The following is a 27,116-nucleotide window of genomic DNA, read 5'->3' as shown; positions in this document are numbered from 1 at the left end:
GTTAAGGGTCAGTAAATAACTGATGACAAGGAAATAGTGCCGTATAATGAGTTTGTTCAATGGTCTTTCAATCTCTCTGATAACTTCTAGTGGACCCACAACCACTGAACCACCTAACTTTTTTTTTTCTTCATCTCATCTATTTGAGTTTTTTATATGTGATTAGTTCGAAGAGAAGCCTCAGAGGAACGGAACAACAAAGTCACGAGCCATTAGAGGACAAAGCCCAAACAAGACTTCTAGCCTTCTAAGAGCAGCTTTGTCTTCTACTCTATGGCTCTGTGTCCTCTCACTCCTTTTCCTCTATAAATCAGAGCCTTCAAGGAAAACTAAGCTTCATCTTTTACAGAGCTTTCTCTGCCTCCAACAATGGCCAGAATCCGATCATTGAAGTTAGGTTTTCTTCTCCTTTTTGCCCTCACTGTCTTACACTTTTCTTCTATTTACGTCCATGCCCTCAACGTTGGTATTCAGTCTACAAATGCAGCTTTCTCTCTGGTTAGTTATTTATCAAATCTCCTCCTCTTCCATTCCCCTTTCATTTATTTTTCCTTCTTTTTGAACTTTTCTTTTACATTTTTTTTCAATTTTGGATAGAGTAAAGAATGCAGTAAAAAATGTGAATCAGATTTCTGCTCAGGTACTTTCTTTTGAAATTAATTAATACAAGATTTCATTGTTCTTGATAGAAATTTAATGGGTTTTTTTTTAGGGTTCTTTGATATTAATAGGTTTTTTTTTTTTTTTTTTTTTTAATTGAATCTTAGTGCCTCCATTTCTGAGGTATGGGAAGTACTGTGGAATCTTGTACAGTGGGTGTCCTGGGGAGAAGCCATGTGATGGCTTAGATGCTTGTTGTATGAAACATGATGCCTGCATTCAAACTAAGAACAGTAAGTTCATCCATTTAACTTACCAAAAAAAAAAAAAGTTCATCCATGAAAAATTTCTTATTTGTTTAGAATGAATGAATTGGTGTGGTAGTCTTCTTCTTCATTTTCTTTTTTTTTCTTTCCTAATTATGGTGTTGGTGTATTATTGGATCAGATGATTACCTTAGCCAAGAATGCAGCCAAGAATTTCTGAATTGCATGGAGTACTTCAAAAACTCAGGAGGGCATACCTTTAAAGGCAACAAGTGTTCAGTTGAAGAGGTGATTGATGTAATAACAGTTGTTATGGAGGCAGCTCTGTTAGCAGGGAAGGTTTTCCATAAGCCTTAGAAATAAGGATTTTCAATTTTAGATAGCAGAGTAAGAGACATAGGAAGAATGAGAGTAAATTGATATATTTAATTATTGTTCTTTTACTACTGAAAGATGAAATTGGAAAGTTTCGTGGTTCCATTCCCTCTTTCTCTTCTTAAAACTATGTAAGGCTGCTACAGTTATCATTTGGCTTTATTTAGAAACAGATATGTTAAGGTCTTGTAGGGCCTTTACTTGTCAAACTCTTTTAAATTCAACTGATAAATGCAATCAATTCGGAGTAGTCATGATCCAAATCATAAAGATTTGGTCTGAATCAGCCACTGCATCAAGAAAATGGGTTAGATGATGTCTTTAGATCTTAGATTTTTTTAGTTTTTTATTTTGAGAAATATACTGTTTCCTCTCATCTACTTTGCCCTAATTAAACTCTCCTCCCTTCAACTTTCAATTATTTAGGCTGCGTTAGGTAACGGTCTGAACAAAGAACATCCGTTTTTTACTAGAAACGTTCTTTGGCGTGTCTAGTCTGGAACGGCGTTCTGAGACCAAAAATGGCCGTTTGGTAACGGTCTCAAGAACGTCGTTCAGAACGGAAATGGTATTTGGTATAATTTGTTCTTCCCTATTTGATATTAATTACAATAATGTTATTCTTACCAAACAATTCATGTCTCTCTTACATAACAAACATAAATTTTCATATTTAACATAAATTAAAATATCTAATAAATTATCAAACTTAACATAAATTAAAATATGTGATGAAATTAAAAAATGTCTCCCAAAAGCGATGGGTGGTCTAGGATTTTGAAAAGCGGAGCACCACAATAAAGCCCTCATTATGAAATTAGGCTGGAGGTTAGTCACCGAAACTTCCTCAATCTGGTCTAGAATCCTCAAAGCAAAATATTTCCCCAAGAAATCTTTTTTTGATCCCATGACCAGAAAAAGAAAGCGATCGTGGGCATGGAATAGTATTGCACATATCATTCTGGACCTACCTAGCAAATTCGGTTATTAGGAAGGAAGGGAATGGTAAAACCACTTTTTTCTGGACCGACAGATGGATTCCTTTTGTTCCTGGTAACCTATCTACACTCTCTTTAATTCCTTTGGACAATAATATCAGCACTTTTTCAGTTGATAAGTATAGATTGGAGGAAAACTGGAACTCTGATTCCCTAAACCAAGTATTACCATCAAACATCATTTCTCAAATTTCGTTAATCAATTTCTCAAACTCTGAGGATATATGGTGGTATACGAAATCCAAAAAAGGCCTTTTCAGTACTAAATTGGCTGCCACTGAGCTGAGTTTTACTCATAAGAATAATAATCTGTCTAGCATTGCTTGGTGAAAATTTTTTTGGAAGCTCAAACTTCATCCTAAATTTAAATCTTTCTTCTGGCGTGCTCTGAATGCAAGACTCCCAGTCAAGGCTTCTCTATCAAAATGGCTTCTGATCGACTCTTCCTGTGTTCTTTGTGGAAATTGTGCCGAGTCATACTGGCACTTTTTCATTTCTTGTGATTGGGTTAAGCATCTTTGGATGGCGGGACCTCTGGGCCTCATAACTGAATTTCTAGTCGCTCCAAATCTCCAACAATTATGCCTCATATTTTTCTTAAACTCCAACTTAGATAAACAATCTTTAATTTGGTTTTTTAATGTGTTCATTATCACATGCTATTTCATCTGGAATTCCCGAAACAATGCCGTGTTTAGTACAAAAAACCTAACCCAACTCGGGTAATGAATTTAATTATGCGTTACTTGTCTGATCTGAGGTTGTCCCCCCCCCCCCCCCACGTTTCACCCCTGATGTAAATAAGTATAACGAAATTGGCTTGCCAATTTCTATGGAGTATGACTTACCAATTCCAGACTTTCATGTCTTAATCTATGCAAGATACTACATTCCTGGATTGAGTACTGTATAGGCTTACATTTTTTTGACTGGAGGAAGATTTATTTTTTTTGTTGCAGATTACCGGACTGCCTCTTCAGATCTAGAACCAGTGTTATATAGTATTCGGTCTGGATTGGACCATGCATCAGTTTTGGGGTTGAAGATTCAAGAAGTATGGTGCTCTTACTCTATGATCACCGATATTCTTCCATCTCCAATCAATTCCGCCTGGCCTTGGAAGCATATTACGGACTGGCTCTATATTTTGAACTTATATAGTGATACTAGATTTCCAAAACATGGGAACTCGTTTTGTATATCTGTAGCTACTAACTTGGCCCGCCATGCACAGGCCAAGAACATTGTGTATACCCCGTTATATTAACCTAACGTTTTCTTTTTTCCACCAAATAAAACTAGATTTAATCTTCTTCTTTCTTCAAGTCTAACTTGGTAAGACCGTCAAGGATGTCTTTGAACATCTTAGCATGATTCTCCGAGGATGTAATTGCACTCTTGCAATAACCTTTCAGAAATTGTGATGAAGGCGGAGTGGATACAACAGTTGAGCCTGAGGGACAAACAGTTGATACATTAGTGTGTTGGCTAGAAGATGAGGTCGTGCCTTTTTCTATCCATTGGAAAAATCCACAGTCGCAATTGTCACTCCGTAAATTCATGTAAGTTATGGGTATGAACAATAATATATAAATCATATGAAAAATATGTAAAATAAATAAATAAAATGATTGCATGGCTGATCGTACCCCAGTTGATTTGGGACATCACCAAAATGAGCGACCACGTTTTATTTTTGTTTTTGCTGTCTTAACTTTACATTGTCCTTGTGCATATACACACCACTTCAGTTGATTAACCCAAAGAAAAAAAGAACATTCTCTAGGACATCTAAAATAATCCCTTCCTCTAGACTTCTCGGACCTAGATGTCCATATCATGAATTCTCTTCCACATTTCTCGCATTTTGCAATAAAATGTAAATTCATATTAGTAGACATCTGCGCATTGAATATATACCCAGCTTATATGACAGTTAGATTTAACAGACGTAACAAATTATGAATAGGAAGGATTAAAATAATCATCCATCAAACTAAAACGTTGTTTGTCATAATAAATCCAACATAAGTTACATAAACTATCCATAGTTTGGTCAAACATAAACAAACAAACTCATATAAGTTAGATTTCTGCCATCTTACTACTTTTGGCTAATTCATTTGCAATGTTTTTCTACAAGTCATTCATCATTCTTGCACTGTCTCTCTGATTGAGAGTAGACATAGATGTTTCATAGGGCTCGTGTACAGGATTTAGTTCATCTATGATTACTTTGTCGTCATCACTTAATTTAACAAATTCTTTGTCTGCCGTTTGTTCGTCACGAATATAATTATGCAATCCACAACAGGCAATCATAATGTATGACTGGAGTTTGATATCCTAACTCGGCATATGTCGTAATATTTTAAATCTATTTTTTAGAACCCCAAATGTATGTTCAATTACATTCCTATGTGAGGAATGCCTGTAGTTGAACAGCTCTTTAGCAGTCCTTGGGTTTCTCCCTGCTCCCTAGTAGGCAGGAATATGGCACATCTCACCTCGAAATAGGGTCAAGTTCCCAACTTGACTTGCATACCCAGAGTCTACCACATAATATTTTGCTACACATACAAACCATTGTAAGGAAAAACCCAAGTTAACAAATTAAGTACTTCATACCAACTGATTTAATATATCAGTAGGATTAAATGGGTTTTATCTTCAGGTGGGTGTGGAAACTCTAATGCGGGATCTCTCCTTGCATATTCAAATATACGACAATCATTAGCGTTACCCTCCCAACCGGCATAAACATAAGTGAATCGCATATCAAAAGAACATATACACATCACGCTTTATATGGTAATGCCCTTTTGGTTTCTGTAACGAGTAACGTCTTCTTTAGGTACTATGGCACTAATATGACTACCATCGATTGCTCCAATACAATCCTAAAACATAAATTTCATAAAATAAACTTATCATACTAAAAACAAGGAAAATTAAAATAAATGAATTTCCATATTTGTATTGATTGCATATTACCTTAAAGAAATGATAGAATTTCGGTTTTGCTTGCATGTCTAATTTAATTTGCTCGATATTTGATGGTCTGATCTTTTCTTTTGCCAATTTTTCCATAGCCATTAATACCCTCTTGAATGTACGGCTAATGGTCTCCCCAGAATGTTGAAAGTCCTCTTGAATATCCCGATTAGAAAAATTCTTTTCCACCATCATCATAAACATGGCTATTTGCTCATCCACCCTTAAATATTGAGTGTCTTTCAACCACTTTCTAGATACCATCAGTGTACATAGGCTTTGGAAGACATGTCCTTCTATATAGAACATCTGAAAGCAACGGTCTGCATGGCCACTCAAAACCTCATGGATCATTATTGATCTTGAATGTCTACCATCCCTACAAGGTTTTGTTATGTATAGAGATTGTGTGGAAAGTAAAGTTGCAGCTATCATAATCATGTCATACTCATCACTTGAAGATTCATTACTGAACTAGTGTATTGTTGCCATGACTGCTACATATGCACAACAATACATAAACTTTAAATATAATTCATAATAAACCTAAAACACAAATACATATTATTCAACATACATCCACATAAGCAACAAATTGTTCCCAGCTACCAAACAGAATCAAATAAAATAAAAATTTATATCATCATACCACCCAAATGAAACACATAACATAACTAAATTCAAGTTTATAGGATAACAACACACTATTCTAACTCCTCCAACAGCCACATCCTCCTGTCAGGCCTACAACCCATGAATGACTCCCTCCACACAGCTGACTCCCTAATTTGTTTTAAGCCCTTCAGATACATGTCTTTACTTATATCAGGTATTTCGTTAAGGACACGTGTACATACCAAAACACTAGTGTCGATAGAAGCTGTAGGAGTCACTGATGTGCTAAAGCTTGAAACTTCAGAAGTAGCCTCAGTATTTGCAGTTTCCCTCTCTATCTTTATCTGACACAACTTTCCAACATATCCCAAAGTAGTTGTGATACTATTGGACATACTCCGCTTTTGTTTAGCTGTTGGAGCTCTATCTTGTTTATGGATCGTAGTCTGTATCTCTTCCTCAACCTCATTGACTTGTGTGTTATCTAGACCTGTTGGAGTGGTGTGGGTTGGTGTAGCTATTTCCTCATCAACCTCTAGATCTTCAATCCCAGTTGTCACCCAGTCTTGCATGCTATCTACTCCACCATCTCCACGGGCATAAGAATCTCCAAATATAATTTGGGATCAGGTCAATGTGACAAGCTTTGATGCCTAAACTTTTTCCATCTTGAATCTGCCTATGTACAATATAAAATAAATTAGTAGACATTTACTATACAATTAGCAATATAAGACCAAATATAATAGTTTATATCAAACCAAAGAAGATATTAGTATAGTATTTACCGCTATAGCTTTATCCCAAACACTGTCATCATCAATAGTAACTGTGTATTGGTGATTGAGTTCCATCTAAACCCCGTAGTTTGAAGCAATGATTTGAAACTTTCGTACTCTATCCTCATCTTGTTGAACTTGTTCCTTATCTATTCCCTATTGAACACCCTACCAATTTTGGCTTCTAATTGGTTATGAATGTTATCCCACCCATTTTTGTTGAAGGTTGCCCCAGTCTTATTATCATCCCTTACATTATCTACCATGAACCTAACTAGTAAAGCAACCTCATTGTTGGACCAAGAGGTAGGACCAACTTTTGATTTTCCTTTTGATTTTGATGAAGTAGTCATAGTATCTGAATAACACATACATTATATGTAACAAGCAATATGAAATAAAATAGCAATGGCATTAAAGGTGAATTGTGGCAGGCAAGCAAGTTAAATGATTGATTAATAAATTCAGAGGAGAATCTCTAGGTAACTCTTTGTTTGGGGTGAGACCTCATCACATTAGTGAGTATGATTATGATAATGATGATAGTGTTGAAACTCCTAAAAAATAATATCAAGTAGAGTTTGAATGTAGCCAGGTCCATGTAAGGAAGTCATGTTTAAGGACACAAAGTGACAATGGTAGGAAATCAAATGGTCGCAGGGTGACCTTTATCTAGCCCTCCAAGGAGCAAAAAGAGAAGAAAGATGAATTTATACTGATTACCTAATTTGTTGATAATCTACAGTCCTTTCTTTCTTTCTTGTCACCTACACTTTGAATTATGCAATTTTTTATGGAGTTGCTGTAGCCATACTTTTGGATGCAACTAAGTGAAACTTCTAGACACTCATTGTTAGCTCATTGTACACAAAGAGGAGGCATCATCAATAAGCAAAGACTAAAGATGGAATGCTTCTCATTGACTATCTATTTTCACAAGATAGAGTCTTCATGCTTCTTCAGATAAAATGTTTTATGTTTATGCCTCTGGCATCTGACACAGTTTCCTTGGAGTTGTTGCTGCTATGATTGTTGGGTTCACCATAATATTTGTTTTTATATTTGCTGTCTCAAGAAGGTTGTTCAATTTCTAGAAAAGGTAATTAAGAAGATCTTATACTGTATTGTGGAGAAGCTAAATCAACAATAACCTCTAAGTCGGGCATATAAATGTACCAGATGTAATACACGATCCGAACAATTTACAGAATAAGTTCAAAGCTCTAAAGTTTTTTAATTGGAAAAAGAATATTGAGATAGGATTAAATTTGCTTAGAGGTGATTCTATAAAGGCCTAGGTAGTCAGGACACTCAATTTCTTAGATCTTGCTATTTTGGACATTGTCATGTTATGTTTTAAGACTCCAGTTTTGCTAATTCAAATATATTTCATGTTTTCTGAGGTACCATTTCAGGCACCATATATTGATACTAGGTGCTGACTTCTGAAATAGATAGAAGCACCATTTCACCTATTTACTTTGCTTTGGTAAATCAAAAGAAGGCAATTGATGACACAACACAGGAAACGGGCTACAGAGAAACTCAGTAAACAAAAATAGAAATAGAGATTCTTGGTGAAAATCCCTTACATATTACCCCATTATTCAAACAACCCATTACATCATGTAAAACATAAGCATCCCCTTACTTGGGGATCATGTCAGATTTCTTACATGTTTTCCACTACTATTTCACATCATTTGTAGCCATAAGAGTAAAACAAAAAATCTTTTAAGATAGTAAATCGATCGCAGGGAAACCATTGATTTTCTCTAACTATTTGCATTGACAATGCTTTTAATCTAATACATAACAGTTCCAATTAAATTCACCATATAAGTTGTCCCCAAAACAGTGGCAGAACAAAATCCCTAAAATTCCTACAATCCATACTTAAAATCGATTTTTCTCAAAAAATCCCTAAACCCATGCCTTTTCGGTTGATAATTTCCAGTTAGAGGGATGCTGATCTAATTCCTGAGACACAATGAGAGAAAAAAATGCAAAACTCGTTAGATCTTCATGCAACAGGGACGATGAGCGAGACAGAGAGAGTGAGAGGGTGAGTGTGAGAGGGAGGGAGTGAGAGAGAAATAAAGAGAGGGAGAGAGCGAGAGAGAGTTACAGAGACTGCGGGAGATAGAGAGGGAGAGAATGAGAGAGAGATAAAGAGAGACAGAGAAAGAAATAGCGAGAGAGAGAGAGAGAGAGAGAGAGAGAGAGAGAGAGAGAGAGAGAGAGAGAGAGAGAGAGAGAGAGAGAGAGTGAGAGAGAGAGATGAGAGGGATGTCTGAGGCAATCTCACCTTTAAGGGTTGCAGAGCATTGCAGACCTCCTTCATCTCCACAGCTCCACGGGCAAGAGCATTCTTTGCAAACTCAAAATCCCAGACTTTTCTTCACGGGTTCTCTTCGATAAATCACGGGTTTTCCTCGATTTGTCCAACATAAGTTGTTCTCATTCTTTACAGACCATGTCTGAGACGGTCTGTAAAGAACGTTCTTTCGATGAAATTTCCCTACGATTCGTTCTAAAAGACCAATAAAATGAACCGGCAAACCAAACATGATTTTGTGTTTTTTTGTTCTCAAAGAACGGAAGAACGAAAAAGAATGCCATTCCGACTGTTACCAAACGCAGCCTTAGAGAAATTTATTATTCCTCCCCTGTACTTTATCATATTTAAGATTCTTATTTTTTTTTTGGTTGAATATTTAAGATTCTTGTAAATCTAATCAAATATGGAATGTTTCCTTTGAGTTTCTTCGATTTTGATGTGACCAAAGTAAAAAGATAGGGGGAGTATTCTTTGTAGAGGACCGCAGGGAGCCGCACAAGGGACCACGCTTGTAGGGCAGCCAATGAGAGCATGCGCTTTGGAATCTATGGGGGCAGGGTAGTCATTTCACCCACTGTGTCTGGGTGTGGCCTACGCCCCCACAAAGAACATTTTCCCAAAAAGATATTATGAAAAGGAACACAAACTTTTTGCATTTTTTGGCCACTAATAATTTCTCCTTGGAGGAATTGATGGCCAATTCCTTCAATTCTATTCTGCCTTTTGAAACCTTGGTGCTACGAGATGTTACCTATATGTGTATATGGACCCAATTTTTATGCAGGGACGTGTATGTAAATGGATCCAATTTTTATGCATGGATGTGTGTGTATATAGTCTGCCTTACAACTGTTGGATTAGGTGGGGGCAGAAATGTAATTACACATCCTCTCTCTCTCCCTCATCCTATAGTTGAAGGCGCATAAAACCTTTTGCCTATATATAGAGGACAGCTGCTACTGCAGCTAGCTACAGGATTGTGTTGTTGAGCCTAGCCCCCAAGAGGTTTTGAGTTAGAGACCTCGTGTATCTCATCTGGTTTAGGACTACCACCCCCCCCACCAAAATATATATACATACTAGCAAAATTTATGTGCAAATACATGCTTGGGCATTTATCAAGTGACGAAGAGAGTTAACGGTGATCCAACAACAAGATTCTCCGCCTAAAGCTTTCTTCCTGCGCGTGGACTAAGTCTGATGGTGAGGTTTATGAATAAGTTCTTAACTTCTATTCCAATCTCTATGCTTTTGAAGGCATAGATGAGGAGACAGGGTTAGTTTTGGACTCAGTTCAACCGAACATGAACATTGCCATCCATTGAGGAAGTGAAGATAGCATTTTTTTTCAATGGCACCTCTTAAAGCACCTAGACCGGATGGATTACCCCCTGCATTTTTTTCAAAAATTCTGGGACATTGCATCCCAAGATTTATTTTCTTTTGTTTTGGCATTTTTTTAATTCAGCAGAGCTTTCAAGTGATTGTAATGAGACTCTAATTTCTTTATTGCCAAAGTGCAGAGACCATTGACCGGTATAGGCATTAGCTTATCTACTTACTGTTAAAGTAATTACTAAAATAATGACTACTAGGTTGAAAGATGTTTTTCCCCATTTGATCTCCAATTCCCAGTCTGCTTTTCTCCCTGGCCACCTTATTTCTAATAATGTGTTCGTTGCTCATGAGATTTCAATTTTATTAACAAGAAGAAGAAAGGAAAGCAACAATTTTTAGCCTTGATGTTGGACATAAAGAAGACCTATGACCGGGTTGAGTGGGATTTTTTGGAGTGGTTACATCATCGCATGGGTTTTTAGTGATAAATGGGTGGGGATGGTAATATCTAGTTTTCACTCAGTTACCTACGAAATTTTGGTTCATGGGGCTATGTGTGTCACACCCCAAACCACCCCCTGGGAGGATTAGGTAGGTGACCCGAATTGCGTAACGACAATCCGCCAAATCCCATGGATCTAGAAGCAGTTAATACATTCACAGATCCACATTCATCACTTTACTACAGGTAAGATCAGAGTGTTGTAGATAAACTATAATTATAATATTCAAAGAGAAAGCGTAGCAATACAGGAATGAGGTGATATACATATATATTCAAAGTGTTCTGAAACATTCCCACCTAGATACAACCCACAAAGAGAAACAAGCTGGCGAAAGCTGAAAGACAGAAATACATACGTACATATATATATACAGGGTGAGATAATAAACCCCAGAAAGAAAAGAAACTAAAATTGCACCACAAGCAAGACGGGGATAAACTCCTATCAAAAACAAAAAAGGAGTCCCCAAGACAAAAAGCATCAGGTACACTCTTCACTGGTCTTAATCAATGACCACCGAGAATGCACGCATCATCGGCACGACCTCCATCGGGGTCCACACCAATATCATCATAATAACCAGGGCTCTCCTCCTCGTAATAAGCCTCCATGCCACAGCCGCATCGATCTGCAAAATCATCTAAAGAAAAACAATGTATAACAGAGTGTGAGCCCCATTGAGCTCGTGAGCGAAACATATCATCGTGCATGCACTTGTAACCACAATCCATATGATCCTAGATGATATGCAAGTCCAAATTAATTATTAGCCACCTAGCAATACAAGTAAGTCAGGTTAGTGCTACTACAATCCCCAATACATGTAACCCTGGTGCGGGCTTGGTTACCCCTTCCTGCGATACACCCATTGAGTTGTCGAAGAGGACCAGTCAGCTCCCGCATCCATTCACCAAGGTTAGCCCGACTAGCCTTCTGTGATTAACCTATGGGGCAATCCATCCATTTTCTCTTTTCTTTTCTTTTCTAACTTATAGCCCATATTCACCATTCCGGTGCAAATGTATTTCTTTTCTTTTCTCAAATATACATATGGTCACCCTCACAGGCATCCAACACCTAATCCCTGTTGGCAAGGGTGTGTAGCACGGGTGATGAAACTCTAGCCCCATGTCTATATGGCATCGTATGAGTCGGGCGGTGTCAACCGTATCCCATGCTACGGGCTACCACCGGCCTCATTTCCAAGCCGACTACGGCGTCTAGTCTAACATTCACAATCATCAGATAAGATTCACAATGTTGATCAACAAACAGTCAATATGTAGTAATTTGAGTAATTGAATAAAATTAGATAACACAACAGTTATAATTTAAGATTCTTAACTGCCGGCATAGTAACACAGTTACACATACATATATGATAGTACATCACTCACCTGGGTCTAGTTCTAAGAACTCGGTTGCAAATTCAGTTCCAACTGCAGTCTAGTTGTAGGCCTCGAGCGCGGGATCAAATCCTAGATATAAATAAAAAATTGTCATTTTAATATTCCAATCTATCTTTGGAGGTCCTAGGGTTGATCTAAGCTCACTGGGTTAACCCGGTGTATAGTTGGTCTTCACTTGGAATTCTCCGGGCCTTGCACTGGGCCTTGGGTCTATGTCTCGGTGCATCATCCAGAGATGGTGGCCTAGGATAAAATGGTCATTTATAGTATTAGTACCTGACCCTAGGTCACAATAAGCTTACAGTGCTGTCCTCAACTTGATAGTACTGCAGGACCATTCATTGGCAGGGTTTCCAAGTCCTGCGGGGCCCACTTGGGTTCCCAAGCATTCCCTCATATGGACAGATGTGGGGAGGGGCACCATGGCCAATGGGTGAGGTCCCCCAAGTCAGAACATCAAAACAGCAGCAATTCATTCACTGGGCGATGTCTCTGGGCATTGGGTCCATTGCCCAGAGATTTCAAAATGAGATTTGGCTGAGTTTCCAAGGTTGTTGGGTATGGGCAGTGATCAAATCCTTCCCCTATGCATGTTAGGGTATTAGGTGACCCCAGGGGTGATCTTCACTTTGGTCCATGTGGATTTTCCACTGGGCCCACCACTTGGCTGCCAAAGGCTGCCCAAACAGCCTAGTGAATAGTGTCATCGGGTTCTCTTCAGTTGTAGATCTGGATTTTTGCCACATGCAAGGCTAGATTTACATATGAAATGGTAATCTAGGGTTGCTACCACCTAGGGCTAGGTCCCATGCAGCCAAGGCTTGCATCCAAGGCTCCAAACAACCAATTAACAGTGAAACTAAGCAGTGCAGCTATGCACAGCCAGGTTTCGGTTCCAAGACCAGCATAACAGACCTGTAAAATTATATGAAATCCCCAGATCTTCCATGCTTCATACTTGCATGGAAAATCTAGAGCAGTCCTTGGCAGTTCCCAGCTGTTCTGGGTTGCCAGAGAGCAGAAACTCATAAAAAATACATGAATCAAAGAGGGCAGCAAGTATGTGCATATATGTTTATACCTGAGCAGAGCTGAGGAGGCATGAAATCTGATCCCAAAGGTATAGGGGTGCTTCTCCTCCCTTCCTTCTTCCCTTTTCTTCTTCTTCTTCCTCTCTTTTCCTTGTTTTCTCTCTTCTTTTTTTCTCTCCCACGATTAGAACTATACCAAGAGCTCTAAAATGAGTTGAGGTACATCTATTTATAGGCCCAGCCTGATTAAGGCCTGTTTGGATGGTTAAGGCCCTTTTTCAAAATAAGTTTTTAGACTGATTCTCAGTGATTCGGGGCATACTGTTGGGGCCCACAATGGTCCAGGGGTATGAGGTGGTCCCTCAAACTTCCCTCAACCTATGGAGGGTGCCCATGTCCAATATGAGTGGTCCCCATAATTTAAAATCATTTAAATATGCTGTTTTGCACTCTGGGCAATGTCTCTGGGCTTTGTCTACATCGCCCAGAGATTTCAACAAGGCTGAATCTTTGAGGGCTTGCACAGGGTTTGATCCATGGTTAGGGCATTGTCCCCGTATGCCAATTAGAGCCTTTTACACACATTTCCAGAGGTAGGTCCCATAGTTATGGAGAGGAGAGAGATTACCTGGGATCCAGGCAGTACATTATACTGTGAGCTATGCAGATGTAGGGATCAACTATCCATCTTCTGACAGATATGTAGGAAGACATGCACATGATTTCTTCATCAATCCAAATCACTGGAGTGATACTCCATAGTGTACTTGGTTGCCCGATCAGGGGTTCCTGTCCTTTAACCAAAATTCCAGTCAGTCAGGGGCAGGGTTTGACATTTCTCCCCACCTTACAAAAATTTTGTCCTCGAAATTTGGTTACCTTGCAATTCGAAGATTTGGGGACACTTTTCCTTCATTTCCTCTTCACGGTCCCATGAAGCTTCTTCTATCAGGTTGTTTCCCCATCGAACCTTCACAAAGGCGACCGTGCGGTTATGGAGGTTATGCTCCTTTCTGTCCAATATCTCCATTGGTTGCTCTTCGTAGGTCATATCCACGTCCAACTGTTCAGGTTCAGTTGATAGTACTTGTGTCGGGTTGTTGATGTACTTTCTTAGCATCGACACATCGAAAACATTGTGGACGTCCAACAAGGATGGTGGTAATGCCAGTTGGTATGCTACGGGTCCCACTTTGTTAAGAATTTCATAAGGACCGATGAATCTTGGGCTCAACTTGCCCTTCTTGTTGAAACGTAGCAATCCTTTAGTCGGAGACACTCGAAGGAACACTTTTTCTCCCACTTCAAATTCAATGTCTTTCCTTCAATTATCCGCATAACTTTTTTGTCTTGACTGGGCTGCCTTGATCTTCTCTCTTATGACATCCACCTTGTCACAGGTTGCTTGTATCATTTCTGGTCCGAAATATTTCCGTTTACCAACTTCATCCCAATATAGTGGAGTTCGACATTTCCGTCCATAAAGAGCTTCGAATGGTGCCATGCCAATGGAGGAGTGATAACTGTTATTGTATGCAAATTCCACCAGAGGTATGTGAGCATCCCAACTATTGTTCATTTCCAAAACATAGGCTCGAAGTATATTGTCCAGAGTCTAAATAGTTCTTTCTGATTGTCCCTCCATCTGCGGATGGAAAGCTGTACTGAGATTCAGTTGAGATCCCAATGCCTTTTGTAAACTCCTCCAAAACCTTGAGGTAAACCGAGGATCTCTGTTAGACACAATACTGACAAGCCCACCGTGTAAGCGAACTATATTTTCTATATATAGTTAGGTGAGCTTCTCCATTGAATAACTTATCTTAATTGGTACGAAGTGAGCTGCCTTTGTCAGTCCATCCACGATCACCCAAATTGCATTCATGCCCTTCCTGGTGTTGGGAAAATTTGTCACGAAATCCATAGTGATCCTTTCCCACTTCCATTCAGGTATAGGAAGTGGCTGCAATAATCCATACGGTCGGTGTCTCTCTGCTTTTATCTATTGATAGGTGAGGCACTTGGACACGTATATTGCTATGGTCTCTTTCATTCCCATCCACCAGTAATACTTCTTCAAATCCTTATACATCTTCGTACTTTCAGGGTGAATTGTATAGGGTGAGTTGTGCGCCTCTTTAAGGATTCGGTCTTGGACATCATAATCATCAGGCACGCACAATCTGTCTCAAAACTTCAGTGCACCATCATAGGCCAAAGAAATATTTGAGTCCTTATGGACTCCTTGTTGTACTTCCCAAATAATCTTGGCCAGCTCGGGGTCCAATGGGTGCTTCGTAATTACCTCTTCTCGTATCGACGGCTGTAGATCCATAGTTGCTAATTGTATAGCCGTTCCTTCGATCACGAGTTCCAGATCAAACTTTCAGGCTTCTTCTACCAACTGCTTGCTAATACAAAAAAGGAAGCGAGAGATGCAGTCTGAGATTTTCTGCTTAACGCATTAGCAACAATGTTGGCCTTACCTGGGTGGTACTAGATTTCACAGTCATAATCTTTCACCAGTTCTAACCACCGCCTCTGTCTCATATTCAGCTCCTTCTGGGTGAAGAAATACTTTAGACTTTTATGATCGCTGAAGATTTGACTCTTTTCACCATATAGGTAATGCCGCCATATCTTTAATACGAAGACCACCGCTGCCAACTCTAAGTCGTGAGTAGGGTAGTTCTTTTCATGGTCCTTTAATTGTTTGGAGGCGTAGAAGACTACTTTACCTTTCTGCATTAGGACGCCACCCAATCCTGTCCTGGATGCGTCAGTATACACCACCATTCCTCCGGTGCCATCCGAAATGGTCAAGACTGGAGCTGTCACCAATCGATTTCTTAATTCCTGAAAACTTTTCTCGCATGCTTCATTCCATTCAAATTTGGCTCCCTTCTTTGTAAGTTTTGTCATGGGTGCTAAGATGCGCAAGAAATTCTCAATAAACCGACGATAATACCCGGCCAAACCTAAGAAACTTTGAATCTCAGTGGCACTCTTCAGAGTCTCCCACTCGAGAACTGCTTTCACCTTTCCAGGATCCACTTTAATGCCATCCTTGATGACGATGTGTCCCAAGAATCCAATCTAGTGCAGCCAAAATTCACACTTGCTATATTTGGCGTAGAGCTAGTGTCCCCGCAACCGCTGCAACACAAAGGTAAGGTATCGAGCGTGCTCTTCTTCACTCTTGGAGTACACCAGAATGTCATCAATGAATACAATGATGAACTTATCCAGTACGCCATGGAATACTCTGTTCATCATATCCATGAATGCTACCGGGGCATTGGTTAACCCGAATGACAAAACCAGGAATTCATAATGTCTGTATCGAGTTCAGAACGCCATTTTATGGATGTCGCCGCTCTTGATCTTCAGTTGATGGTATCCCGACCTAAGATCAATCTTGGAGAAAACTCTTGCTCCTTGTAGCTGGTCGAAGAGGTCATCGATGCGTGGCAACGGATATCGATTCTTGATGGTCAGCTTATTCAATTCACGGTAGTCAATACATAGCCGCATACTACCATCCTTCTTCTTAACAAACAGCACGGGTACTCCCCAAGGTGATACACTGGGTCGTATAAATCCCTTCTTTTGTAAGTCTTAAAGTTGAGCCTGCAACTCCTTTAGTTCGATTGGTGCCATCCGATAGGGTGCCTTGGATACCGGTGCTGCACCAGGAATTAGATCAATCGCAACTCTATGTCGCGATCAGGCGGTAGCTGTGTCAGATCATCTGGAAAAACATCAAGAAATTCTCTGACGACATCCAGTTCTTCTAAGGGTTTTATCTTTGCCTCTGTGTCTATCACGGTTGCTAAAAAGCCTTGACATCCTTCGTCCAACAGCTTTCACGCCTGGAGGGCTGATAAGGTTTGCCTTATGGGTTTCTTTCTTGGTTCACTTTGATAGGTGATAACTGACCCATCTTTCAACTTAAACACTATCTTCTTCTCCACACACAAGACGTTTGCACCATAGGCAGACAACCAATCCATGCCTAGTATTACGTCAAAATCTTTCATATTAAACTTTATCAATCGTGTGGCTAGATTCTTCTCACAAATCTCAATCTGGCAAGGGTCGTATACCTCTTTCAAACTCACGACACTACCTGCCGGTGTGCTGACTACTAGTTCGTGCCCGATGTCTCTCGATTGATCGTTCATCCCACTCGTAAAAGTGGTAGAAACAAAAGAGTGGGATGCGCCCGAGTCGAATAATACTCGTGCAGGTATGGTTGTGACCCTCAGGGTACCTAGGGTTTGTATGTAGTTTAGGTTCCATGAAGTAAGCCAATTATTCCCTATAACTTAGTAGTGTTCAGCGAACGTACCTGTCAATACATCGGGGTTTGCCTCAGCTTCTTCATTTGTCATTGTGAACACCTTTCCTCGCGTCCGATTGTCCCATGGCTGGAATGGTCTAGCATAGGGCTGGTTGGGCGTGTTGTGGTTATACCCACACGATTTGCATTCTCTAGCCATGTGCCCTTCCTTGTTGCACAGGTAACATTTATAGGATGGAATAGTTGGTGTTGAGGCTTGGCTCTCTTGACTTGTTGCTAGTCTAGCTGGCGAGGTTGCTACTGTCTCTTAACTCGTAGTCGGTTGAGCAAGTCGATTAAAAGTGGGGCAGAAAGGGTTCTAACCCACATTCGGCCTACGATACGAAGTCGGATTAGGGCTTGAACTTGATCCTAGGTAAGCTTTATTTGGCCATCCAAAAGTTTGAAAATTACATGACCTTTTATTCAACCCAGGCGATGTCATAGCCTTCTCATTCTCTTTCTCTTTAAATCTATCTTCCATTGTCTTTGCCTTGTCGACCATTTGAGCGTAGTCCCAGATGTCCATAATTGACAATACTGATCCAATCTCAGTTTTGAGTCCTTTCTCAAATTTCTTTGCCTTACTAACTTCCCCTTTCAGGTGCTCTGGAGCAAAATGGAACAGGTCTTCAAACCACTGTTGGTAATCCAACACTGACTTGGTCCCTTGCACCAGTGCAGTAAACTCAGCTTCTTTCCTATCCCTGAAGCTCTCGGGGAAGTAGTTCTTGAAGAAAACTTCTTTAAATTGCTCCAACGTGGGATTCGGGTGAGTGGCTTCCAAATTAGGCTTAGTGGCTTTCCACCAAGCTTCGGCTTCATTCTGTAACTGATAACCCACACATATTAGCTTTTGTGCATCCGTGCACTCAAGTACTTCAAATGCCTTCTCTAGGCTACTAATCCACCACTCCGGCTGCATTGCCTCAGAAGTTATTTTGGAAAACGCAGGCGATTGGAGTTTCTTGAATCTCTCCATCACCTTGGCGGTAGAGTTTTCTACTAAGTGGTGGAAATAGTACGGGCCGGTTGGGTGCTGGTGCCGCACGATCGTGCATCATGGTTGCAAACTGTGTAGACATCTGACCAAGCAATTTTTGTTGTTGTTACATGGTCTACATCATAGTGGTCATGAATGCAATTACATCGTCGACTGCCACATTCGGCTGAGGTGCTGCAGCAGTGGCTTGTGCAGCCGCTTGTGCCCCTGACGAAGCAGCCGATGCCTCAGAATTTTGAGCCTCAGTCCCATTTGGCAGTTCAACCTCTGGTATAACACAAGGTTGTTTTCCTTTGCGACCACCACGTGAACTTCTTCTTGTGTTGACCATCGTTGCTTCTCTGAAAAGAGGAGCATGTTCAATATTCCAATATTGCTCATCGCGGTCAGCAATTATTTCCCAGTTAGTGCAGGTACAAACCTAGTCCATAGTTCCAGTGAATTTCATGAGTCGCACAAGTAAGGTGGATTGTTAGATATGTCATCTTTGTTTATTATGAGGTGTTGCTTTTATTTTTGTGTTTTGTTTCTTAAGTATTTTATGTAATGGTATGTTATGCATGACACTATATGAGAGACTTCAAATTTTTAAATAGAAGACTTTTAATTATTTACCTGGTCTAACAGGCAAGCAATTTCAGCTTCTTTCCGGTCACAAATTCCATCGCAAGCAGGTATTCTATGTCAGCCCTAACTTCCTCGACTAAGGACAGATAGAAATCTTGTTCCCTTGGTCCGCTAATAGCAGCAAGGGCTAGTTAAAAGTCCAACCGGTTCTCAGCTTGGGGTAGTACTAGTCGTATCTATCTCAGTCTCTCTCATAGTTGTCTAATATAGATCATGATGCTGGGGTCTCCAGCTTTGGTTGAGGTAATGGGTCCTGTCACAGACAATGATTCTAAGTGTCAGGTTATACTTAATTAAAAGAATTAAGTACATGTCTACAGGATTTTAAATGACTAAAATAAATGAAAATTTATAACTTGGTTGGCTCGAGGTACCTTAGCGTCTAAAGAGTTTAGTTGACTAGACAACCTATTAGACCCTAGTCTTGACTGACCTAGACTATGGATATGGTAAGATCTGCGCTCACTTCAAGTCGTAAATACGTATTACAATATACCTACATATCTATGTTCGGTTTTGCATAGCATCACACCAATCAGTTCCTACACACACAGTATTAGGCACATAATAATTAAACATTTTACACACACCTCAATTTTCATAAGCGTATGTATATGTATATTTATCTATTATTGGATACTTACACTAATCAAAAAAAAAAATCCCAATTTCCATATGTTTTACTCAAATCCCCAAATAAGAGTTGTATTCTCGTACTAGCCTATTTGATACTATTATGTTTACTTTATTCAATTAATTTAATTAATTATTATATTTATTTTATTATACCCATTAGGATTATTTTATGAAAATTCATATTTCCATGTCCATTGATGTTAATTTAAGTAATACTAAAGTTCCCATGTGTTGAAACATAAAAAAACAATAGAGAAATAATCACTGGGCGTTGGATGCATCACCTAGAGAATCGGGACTCAGTTATATGAGTCTGAGAGGGTCCCATTTCATTTCATTCTTTCCCTAAACTTCTCTAAACGCCTAGGAAAGCTCTTTGGAGGGTAGTGTGACTATTTCCACACCAAATCCTCACATTTCCTTGGGTCCTTTGCGAATCCACGCATGCCTAGGTAAGGATTCTTGGTTATTTTTACTAGATTAGGTTTTTCTTTATTTCTTCTTACTTTAGCTAGGGTTTTTGCTAAGTTTCCTTGCCCTAACCACTCTTTTTTTCTTTTCTTTGTAGCCTAATGTCTACAAGTCATCACACAGCTAGGAAGTTAGTAGCCCAGAAGAGGCTATGGGTTGAGAGCAATCATTCATCATCATCATCATCTACGGTGCCTCCCTCTTCACCTAGGGACGATTCATCTTCGGAGGAGCCCAAGTTTGACCGATTCCTCTTCTCTAGGTATGAGCATTTTAAGGATTGGGACAAGTTTAAGTCCCTTAAGATAGTCAATGGTCGGGTGGTCCAGGTGGATGACTTCCATCAGTATAGCCTATACACTAGGTTCAACACCTTAGGTTGGGCCTCTATGTTGACACCTACAGAACCTTGTTATCCCAACTTGGTTCAGTATTTCTACTGCAACTTAGTGCCATCTGGGGCACAAGAGTTTGGGTTGGAGAGTAGAGTGAAGGGAGTGGATATTAGGTTGACCACTGCCTCACTAGCAGGGATTCTGGGGCTGCCCAACACTGGGGAGAGGTGCTATTACAAGCCCCATATTGATATTTCTGAGATGTTTTCCTTGGAGACTAGGAGAAGGATCTTCAAGACATTGACTGGGTCTGAGAGCACACCCAAGTCAGAGGCTTCTTACAAGCCTAGTGCTTATGTTATCAGTAGGTGTGTTACCTACAACATCTACCCCAAGGGCGGTAATAGGGGTAGCCTTTCTATGCTGAGGGCTTATATCACCTACTATTTACTGGGAGCTGGTAGAGGAGGTGTGGTCATAAACCTCCCATACTTGTTACTTCAGGTTATGTTATACCATGCACAGAACCCATCTGATGGGAACCTTCCATATGGGAAGTTCCTTACCTTAGTCTTCCGGCACTTTGAGGTTCCTCTGTCGGGTGAGTATAAGGAGAAGGATAGGTCCAGGCCCATTGATAATACCTCAATACTGAAGATGAAGGTGCTACGGGGTGATCCACCAGAGGAGGAGGAGCAGATGGTGATGCCAGGAGATGAGTAGGATGTGGAGCATGATGACATTGAGGGAGACATTCAGGGCGATCATGGAGAGGAGCAGGGCGAGGGGCATGATGACATTGAGGGAGTTGACACTCAGTTCACAGACTTGCTTGCTTATGAGGTGATGGGTGCCACCAATTCTCAGGTTCTAGGGCCTTCTGAGTGGGCACAGATGATGTCACAGTTCCAGAGCCTCAGTACTCAGCTCACTAATATGTCAACTAGGATGGATCAGGGCATCACATCATTGGAGAGCAGGGGGGATCTATTGAGCAATGCTTGGACTTTTGGGATAGGTTCTACCATGTTGACTCACGCCAATCATAGCCTCCATTGACTGACTTGCCTCCGTCAGAGTAGTTCTTCCAGCCAGTTTCTGACTCAATGCTAAGTGGTTCAGACATATCTCTTTTTTTTTAGCTTATGTACTTTTTTTTTTGTTCGAGATGTATGTAGGTTTTTTTTTCCATCAGCTTATGTGAATATTTGAAGTAATACTTTCAATCAAACTTATGTAGTGGCTCAGCCACAGTTGACTTTAAATTTAATGGAAATTGTGCATCTTTTATTTAATTGCATCTACTTCCCCTGTAGCTTTTAATTATTACATGTTTTCATGTTGGTAGCTTATTAACCCTAATCTGCACTCCGTGAATGTAAGAAGAGCCTCATGCTCTGATACCAAGCTCTGTCACATCTCAAACCACCCCCTGGGAGGATTAGGTAGGTGACCCAAATTACGTAACGGCAATCCGCCAAATCCCACGGATCTAGAAGCAGTTAATACATTCACGGACCCACATTCATCACATTACTATAGGTAAGATCAGAGTACTGCAGATAAACTATAATTATAATATTCAAAGAGAAAGCATAGCAATACGGGAATGAGGTGATATACATATATATTCAAAGTGTTCTGAACATTCCCACCCAGATACAACCCACAAAGAGAAACAAGCTGGCGAAAGCTGAAAGATAGAAATACATACATACATATATATACAGGGTGAGATAACTCAACCCCAGAAAGAAAAGAAACTAAAACTGCACCACAAGCAAGACGGGGATAAACTCCTATCAAAAACAAAAAGGAGTCCCCAAGACAAAAAGCATCAGGTACACTCTTCATTGGTCTTCATCAATGACTACCGAGAATGCATGCATCATCGGCATGACCTCCGTCGGGGTCCACACCAATATCATCATAATAACCAGGGCTCTCCTCCTTGTAATGAGCCTCCATGCCACAGCGGCATCGATCTGCAAAATCATCTAAAGAAAAACAATGTATAACAGAGTATGAGCCGCATTGAGCTCGTGAGTGAACCATATCATCATGCATGCACATGGAACCACAATCCACATGATGCTACATGATATGCAAGTCCAAATTAATTATTAGCCACCTAGCAATACAAGTAAGTCAGGTTAGTGCTACTACAATCCCCAATACATGTATCCCTGGTGTGGGCTTGGTTACCCCTTCCTGCGATACACCCATTGAGTTGTCGGAGAGGACCAGTCAGCTCCCGCATCCATTCACCAAGGTCAGCCTGACCAGCCCTCTATGATTAATCTGTGGGACAATCCATTCCTTTTCTCTTTTCTTTTCTTTTCTAGCTTATAGCCCATATTCACCATTCCGGTGCAAACGTATTTCTTTTCTTTTTGTTTCTGTTCTTTTCTCGAATATACATATGGCCACCCTCATAGGCATCCAACACCTTAACCCCTATTGGCAAGGGTGCGTAGCACGGGTGATGAAACTCTTGCCTCATGTCTATATGGCATCGTATGAGTCGGGCGGTGTTAATCGTATCACATACTACGGGCTACCACTGGCCTCATTTCCAAGCCGACTACAACATCTAGTCTAACATTCACAATCACCAGATAAGATTCACAATGTTGATCAACAGACAGTCAATATGTAGTAATTTGAGTAATTGAATAAAATTAGATAACACAGCATTTATAATTTAAGATTCTTAACTGCCGACATAGTAACACAGTTACACATACATATATGATAATACATCACTCACCTGGGTCTGGTTCTAAGAACTCGGTTGCAAATTTAGTTCCAACTGCAGTCTGGTTGTAGGCCTCGAGCGCGGGATCAAATCCCAGATATAAATCAGAAATTGTCATTTTAATATTCCAATCTATCTTTGGAGGTCCTAGGGTTGATCTAAGCTCACTGGGTTGACCCGGTGTACAGTTGGTCTTCACTTGGAATTCTCTGGGCCTTGCATTGGGCCTTGGGTCTATGTCCCGGTGCATAATCCAGAGATGGTGGCCTAGGGTAAAATGGTCATTTATAGTATTTGTACCTGACCCTAGGTCACAATAGGCTTACAGTGCTGTCCTCAACTTGACAGTACTGCAGGACCAATCATAGGCAAGGTTTCCAAGTCCTGCGGGGCACACTTGGGTTCCCAAGCATTCCCTCATATGGACAGATGTGGGGAGGGGCATTTAGGTCATTTTCCACCTTCCCACACAGTCTCATGGCCAATGGATGAGGTCCCCCAAGTCAGAACATCAAAACAGCAGCAATTCATTCACTGGGCGATGTCTTTGGGCATTGGGTGCATCGCCCTGAGATTTCAAAACGAGATTTGGCTGAGTTTCCAAGGTTGCTGGTTATGGGCAGTGATCAAATCCTTCCCCTATGCATGTTAGGGTATTAGGTGACCCCAGGGGTGATCTTCAATTTGGTCCATGTGGATTTTCCACTGGGCCCACCACTTGGCTGCCAGAGGCTGCCTAGACAGCCCAGTGAATAGTGTCACAGGGTTCTCTTCAGTTGCAGATCTGGATTTTTGGTAGATGCAAGGCTGGATTTACATATGAAATGGTAATCTAGGGCTGCTACCACCTAGGGCTAGGTCCCATGCAACCAAGGCTTGCATCCAGGGTTCCAAACAGCCAATTAACAGTGGAACTGGGCAGTGAAGCTATGCACAACCAGGTTTCGGTTCCAAGACCAGCATAACAGACCTATAAAATTACATGAAATCCCCAGATCTTCCATGCTTCATACTTGCATGGCAGATCTGGAGCAGTCCTTGGCAGTTCCCAGTTGTTCTGGGCTGCCAGAGAGCAGAAACTCATAAAAAATACATGAATCAAAGAGGGCAGCAGGTATGTGCATATATGTTTATACCTGAGCACAGCTGAGGAGGCACGAAATCTGATCCCAGAGGTGTAGGGTTGCTTCTCCTCCCTTCCTTCTTCCCCTTTCTTCTTCTTCTTTCTTTCTTTTCCCTCTTTTCTCTCTTCTTTTTTTTCTCTCCCACGATTAGAGTAGTACCAAGAGCTCTAAAATGAGCTGAGGTACATCTATTTATAAGCCCAACCTGACTAAGGCCTGTTTGGCTGGTTAAGCCCCTTTTTCAAAATGAGTTTTTAGACTGATTCTCAGTGATTCTAGGCACACTGATGGGGTCTGTCACACCCCAAACCACCCCCTAGGAGGATTGGGTAGGTTACTTGAATTGCATAACTGCAATCCACCAAATCTCACGAATCTAAAAGCAGTGCTTACGATCATGGAACCACAACCATCACTTTATCATAAGTAAGATCAGAGTGCTGCAGAAATAAACTATAATTCAATAATAAAAGGAAGCATAGCGATATGGGGAAATGGTGTTAATATATACTTAAGATAGTTTGTACATTTTCCTCCACCCACAGACAAAGAAACCAAACTGATAAGTACAGAACTACACACATAGACATATACAGGGTGAGCATACTCAACCCAAAAAAAAAGAAGTAAAAAGAAACTACAACTGATCCACAGTCAGAACGGGAAAACTCCTAGCAAAATAAAAAGAAGTTCCCACAACAAAACATCAAAAGCACTCCTCAATGGTCTTCATCAATGACCACTGAGAAAGTACGTAGGATCGGTATGACCTTCGTCGGGGTCCACACCAACATCATCGTAACTACCAGGACTCTCCTCCTCGAGATAAGTCTCCATGCCACACTGGCATCGATCTACAAAATCATCTAAGAAAACATTGTACAACAGAGTGTGAGCCCCACCTAGCTTGTGAGCAAATAACATCAATTATGCAAGCACATGCAATCACAATACACAGTTCAAATGATCCTACATGATGTACAAGTCCAGATTATTTATTAGCCACCTAACAATACAACTAAGTCAGGTTAGTGCTACTATAATCCCCAATACATGTATCCCTGGTGCGGGCTTCTAACCCCTTCCCGCGATATACCCATTGAGTTGTCAGAGAGGACTAGTCAGCTCCCGCATCAGTCACCAAGGTCAGCCCAATCAATCCTCTGTGATTAACCCGTGGGACAATCCATTTCTTTTCTCTTTTCTTTTCTTTTCTGGCTTATAGCCTGGCATATAGCTCAATATCACCATTCTGGTGTTCTTTCATTCATGCACCATTCTGGTGTTCTTTCATTCATGCACCATTCCGGTATTCTTTCATTCATGCACCATTCTGGTGTTCTTTCATTCATTTTTCTCTTTTCTCATTTTCTGATGGTCGCCCCCACAGGCATCCAACACCTAAACCCCTGTTGGCAAGGGTGCGTAGCACGGGTGATGATACTCTAGCCCCATGTCTATATGGCATCGTATGAGTCAGGTGGTGTCAACCGCATCCCATACTATGGGCTACCATGGGCCTCATTTCCAAGCTAACTACGGCATCTAGTCTAACAATCACAATCATCATATAAGAATTCACAGTGTTGATCAACAGACAGTCACTATGCAGTGATTTGAGTAATTTGAACAGAAATAAATAACACAACATATATGATTCAAGTTTTATTAGCCGGCATAGTATCATAATTACACATGTACGCACAATGGAAATATTCACTCACCTGAGTTGGGTTCTAGATACTCGTTAGCAAACTCAGTTCCAACAGTAGTCTGATTGTTGTCCTCGAGCACGGGATCAACTCCTAGATATAAATCAAAATCATCATATTAAGTTTTCAGTCTATCATTGGTACTCCTAGGGTTAACCTAAGCTTACTGGGTTGACCCGGTACTTTGTTGGTACTCATTTGGGATCACTGGGCCTTGCACTGGGCCTTAGGTCATGTCTCGGTGCCTCAACCAATGTCAGTGGCACAAAGGGTAAAATAGTCATTTCAATGGTTGTACCTGACCCTTCGTTAGATCAAGTCCACAGTGCTGTCCACAACTTGCCTATGCTGTAGGACCAAGCACAGCAGGGTTTCTTCCCCTTGCAGGGCCCACTTGGGTTCCCAAGCATTCTCCAATTAAGAATAGATGTGGGGAAGGGCTTTTTGCTCATTTCCCAACCTCCCACAGTGTCCAAAAGCCAAAGGGTGAGATTCCCCAAAGTCAGATCACCAATACAACAACTTTCCATTCACTGGGCGTTGGCTCTGGGCGATGTCTGCATCGCCCAGTACATCTCCCAGAGGCTGCAAATCGACAATGGGTTGAGATTCCAAGGCCGGGCTTTTCTGGTTATGCCCAATCCTGATCCTTTGCATGTTTGGGGGATCAGGTAGCCCCTGGGGTGACCTACCTCTTGATCTAAATGGATCATCCATCAGGGTCCACCATCAGGCTGCCAGAGGCTGCCCAGACAGCCCAATGAAAGTATCACAGGGTTTTCTCAACACTTGGAATTCGATTCCAACCACATGCAGGGCTGGAAATGGATGTAAGATGGTGGTTTAAGGCTGCAAC

The 27,116-nt window shown here is 40.7% G+C and overlaps 1 protein-coding gene across 2 annotated transcripts; it reads left to right on the top strand.

The window, feature by feature from the left end:
- Positions 1-276: 276 nt before the first annotated feature.
- Positions 277-24,480, top strand: LOC122661143 (phospholipase A2-alpha). 2 transcript variants are annotated; one of them, XM_043856466.1, is made up of 6 exons: positions 277-498; positions 598-640; positions 768-893; positions 1,048-1,233; positions 9,546-9,554; positions 24,470-24,480. In XM_043856466.1, the coding sequence occupies exons 1-4, from the start codon at positions 370-372 to the stop codon at positions 1,221-1,223; spliced, it is 474 nt and encodes a 157-aa protein (XP_043712401.1). In that variant the 5' UTR covers positions 277-369; the 3' UTR covers positions 1,224-1,233; positions 9,546-9,554; positions 24,470-24,480. The 2 variants fall into 2 exon arrangements, with proteins under 2 accessions (XP_043712401.1, XP_043712400.1); XM_043856465.1 differs by lacking the exons at positions 9,546-9,554; positions 24,470-24,480 and having other exon boundaries at positions 1,048-1,353.
- Positions 24,481-27,116: the final 2,636 nt, after the last annotated feature.

This window comes from Telopea speciosissima, chromosome 5, assembly GCF_018873765.1.
Source record: "Telopea speciosissima isolate NSW1024214 ecotype Mountain lineage chromosome 5, Tspe_v1, whole genome shotgun sequence".
NCBI lineage: Eukaryota > Viridiplantae > Streptophyta > Magnoliopsida > Proteales > Proteaceae > Telopea > Telopea speciosissima.
Note: the sequence above shows the minus strand (reverse complement) of the source record. Positions and strands in the feature narration are given on the sequence as shown.

Excerpts from the sequence above, each read along its gene's own strand:
- LOC122661143 (XM_043856466.1), top strand. The coding sequence starts at position 370 with ATGGCCAGAATCCGATCATTGAAGTTAGGTTTTCTTCTCCTTTTTGCC. Across the intron at positions 641-767 it reads TGAATCAGATTTCTGCTCAG|TGCCTCCATTTCTGAGGTAT; the intron begins GTACTTTCTTTT and ends ATTGAATCTTAG. Across the intron at positions 894-1,047 it reads CTGCATTCAAACTAAGAACA|ATGATTACCTTAGCCAAGAA; the intron begins GTAAGTTCATCC and ends TTATTGGATCAG.